The 1,318-nt window shown below is 42.9% G+C and overlaps 1 protein-coding gene across 1 annotated transcript; it reads right to left on the reverse strand.

The window, feature by feature from the left end:
* Window positions 1-202: 202 nt before the first annotated feature.
* LOC107440503 (uncharacterized) lies at window positions 203-930 on the reverse strand (the record flags this gene model as incomplete). Its single annotated transcript, XM_071177012.1, has 2 exons — window positions 203-520; window positions 584-930. Coding segments are annotated over 2 exons (665 nt in total), but the record flags the coding sequence as incomplete, so codon positions are not given.
* Between the last annotated feature and the right edge of the window lie 388 nt (window positions 931-1,318).

Genomic DNA, 1,318 nt, shown 5'->3' on the forward strand with positions numbered 1-1,318 from the left:
GATCTTTTTTCTTTTTCGTTTGTCCAGGAAGTTGACGTATTGGTTGGGGCTTTATGTCTATGCGTTGTTGTTTCTTCGGAAATTTATCATATTGATCTAATTTAGCTGCTTTAGAAGGTAGAGAATTGGTCGAGGTAGAACTGCGTGATGAAGTTGCTTGATTCGAAACATTAGGTTTCGATGCTCTAAAATGAAAAGCAGGCTATTTGGTAGATGTTAGAGCGAAAGGAGTATCAGTTTGTGTGCTGACAGAGCAGTAGGTTGCTTTTACAGCTGCAGAATAGGATACGTCCGGACGGGGAGTTCGAGCGGTAACCATTCGCCTTGCTTCATTAAAAGTCAAATTTTGCATGACTTTAATGGTCTGAATTTCTTTTTCTTGTGACCATTTTGGACAATTCCTGGAGTAGGCCGCATGATCACCCTTGCAATTGATGCAAAGGGGCGGTAACTCACAGGAAGTATCGTCATGGCCACAACCAGAACAGCGAGCACAAATGGGTGTGCTACGACAAGAGGCCTTTGAGTGACCAAACCTTTGACACTGGAAAAATCTCTAAGGGTTTGGCACGTATTGGCTAACCGGACAGTTATACCAGGCAAGCTTGACTTCAGATGGCAACTTTGGAGTAGCGAAAGTAAGAATGAGATATTTCGTGGGAACGAGTTGGCCATTCCTACGAACCTTAATTCTTCTTACAGCAATAACATGTTGATCGCGCAATTCATCTACAATCATTTCTTCTGTGTCATCAACAAATTCTGATTGCGATATCACCCCTCGTGAGGTGTTCAGAGTCTTATGAGGTGTGACGTTTACTGAAAACGAACATATACTTTTACAGGTTGATAGAGTAGTCGCTTGTTTTTCAGATGATACCTGTACTAAGAGGTCACCTGATCGTAATTTTCGAACAGACGTTACTTCTCCTAAAACAGAGATAAGAGCTTTGTGTATCAAAAATGGGGATATTTTACTAAACGAAGTGTTAGAAACAGTGGGATTTAACAATGCTATTTTAAAATAACGAGCATATTCACACGGTGATAAAGGTGTTCCGCTGTTTTTGCTATGGTGTGCAGAACTACACACCTTGCCGTCATTTTCCGCCGTAGGAAATTTCAAAGACTTCAACTACCAGCGGCACCACCCACCACGGAGTCCAACTAAGGGGATGCAGACAACATATTGGTTCTAACACCAATACGTTACATGCACCAATGCTAGCCAATAGTTATACGCCCGCGAGTCACCCCTGAAGCAGCCTCCACCCTTAACGAGGTGTCCAGCAAGTGACCCCGGACTTGACCTAAGCCA

Source organism: Parasteatoda tepidariorum, unplaced genomic scaffold (assembly GCF_043381705.1).
Source record: "Parasteatoda tepidariorum isolate YZ-2023 unplaced genomic scaffold, CAS_Ptep_4.0 HiC_scaffold_9575, whole genome shotgun sequence".
In the NCBI taxonomy this organism is placed as follows: domain Eukaryota; kingdom Metazoa; phylum Arthropoda; class Arachnida; order Araneae; family Theridiidae; genus Parasteatoda; species Parasteatoda tepidariorum.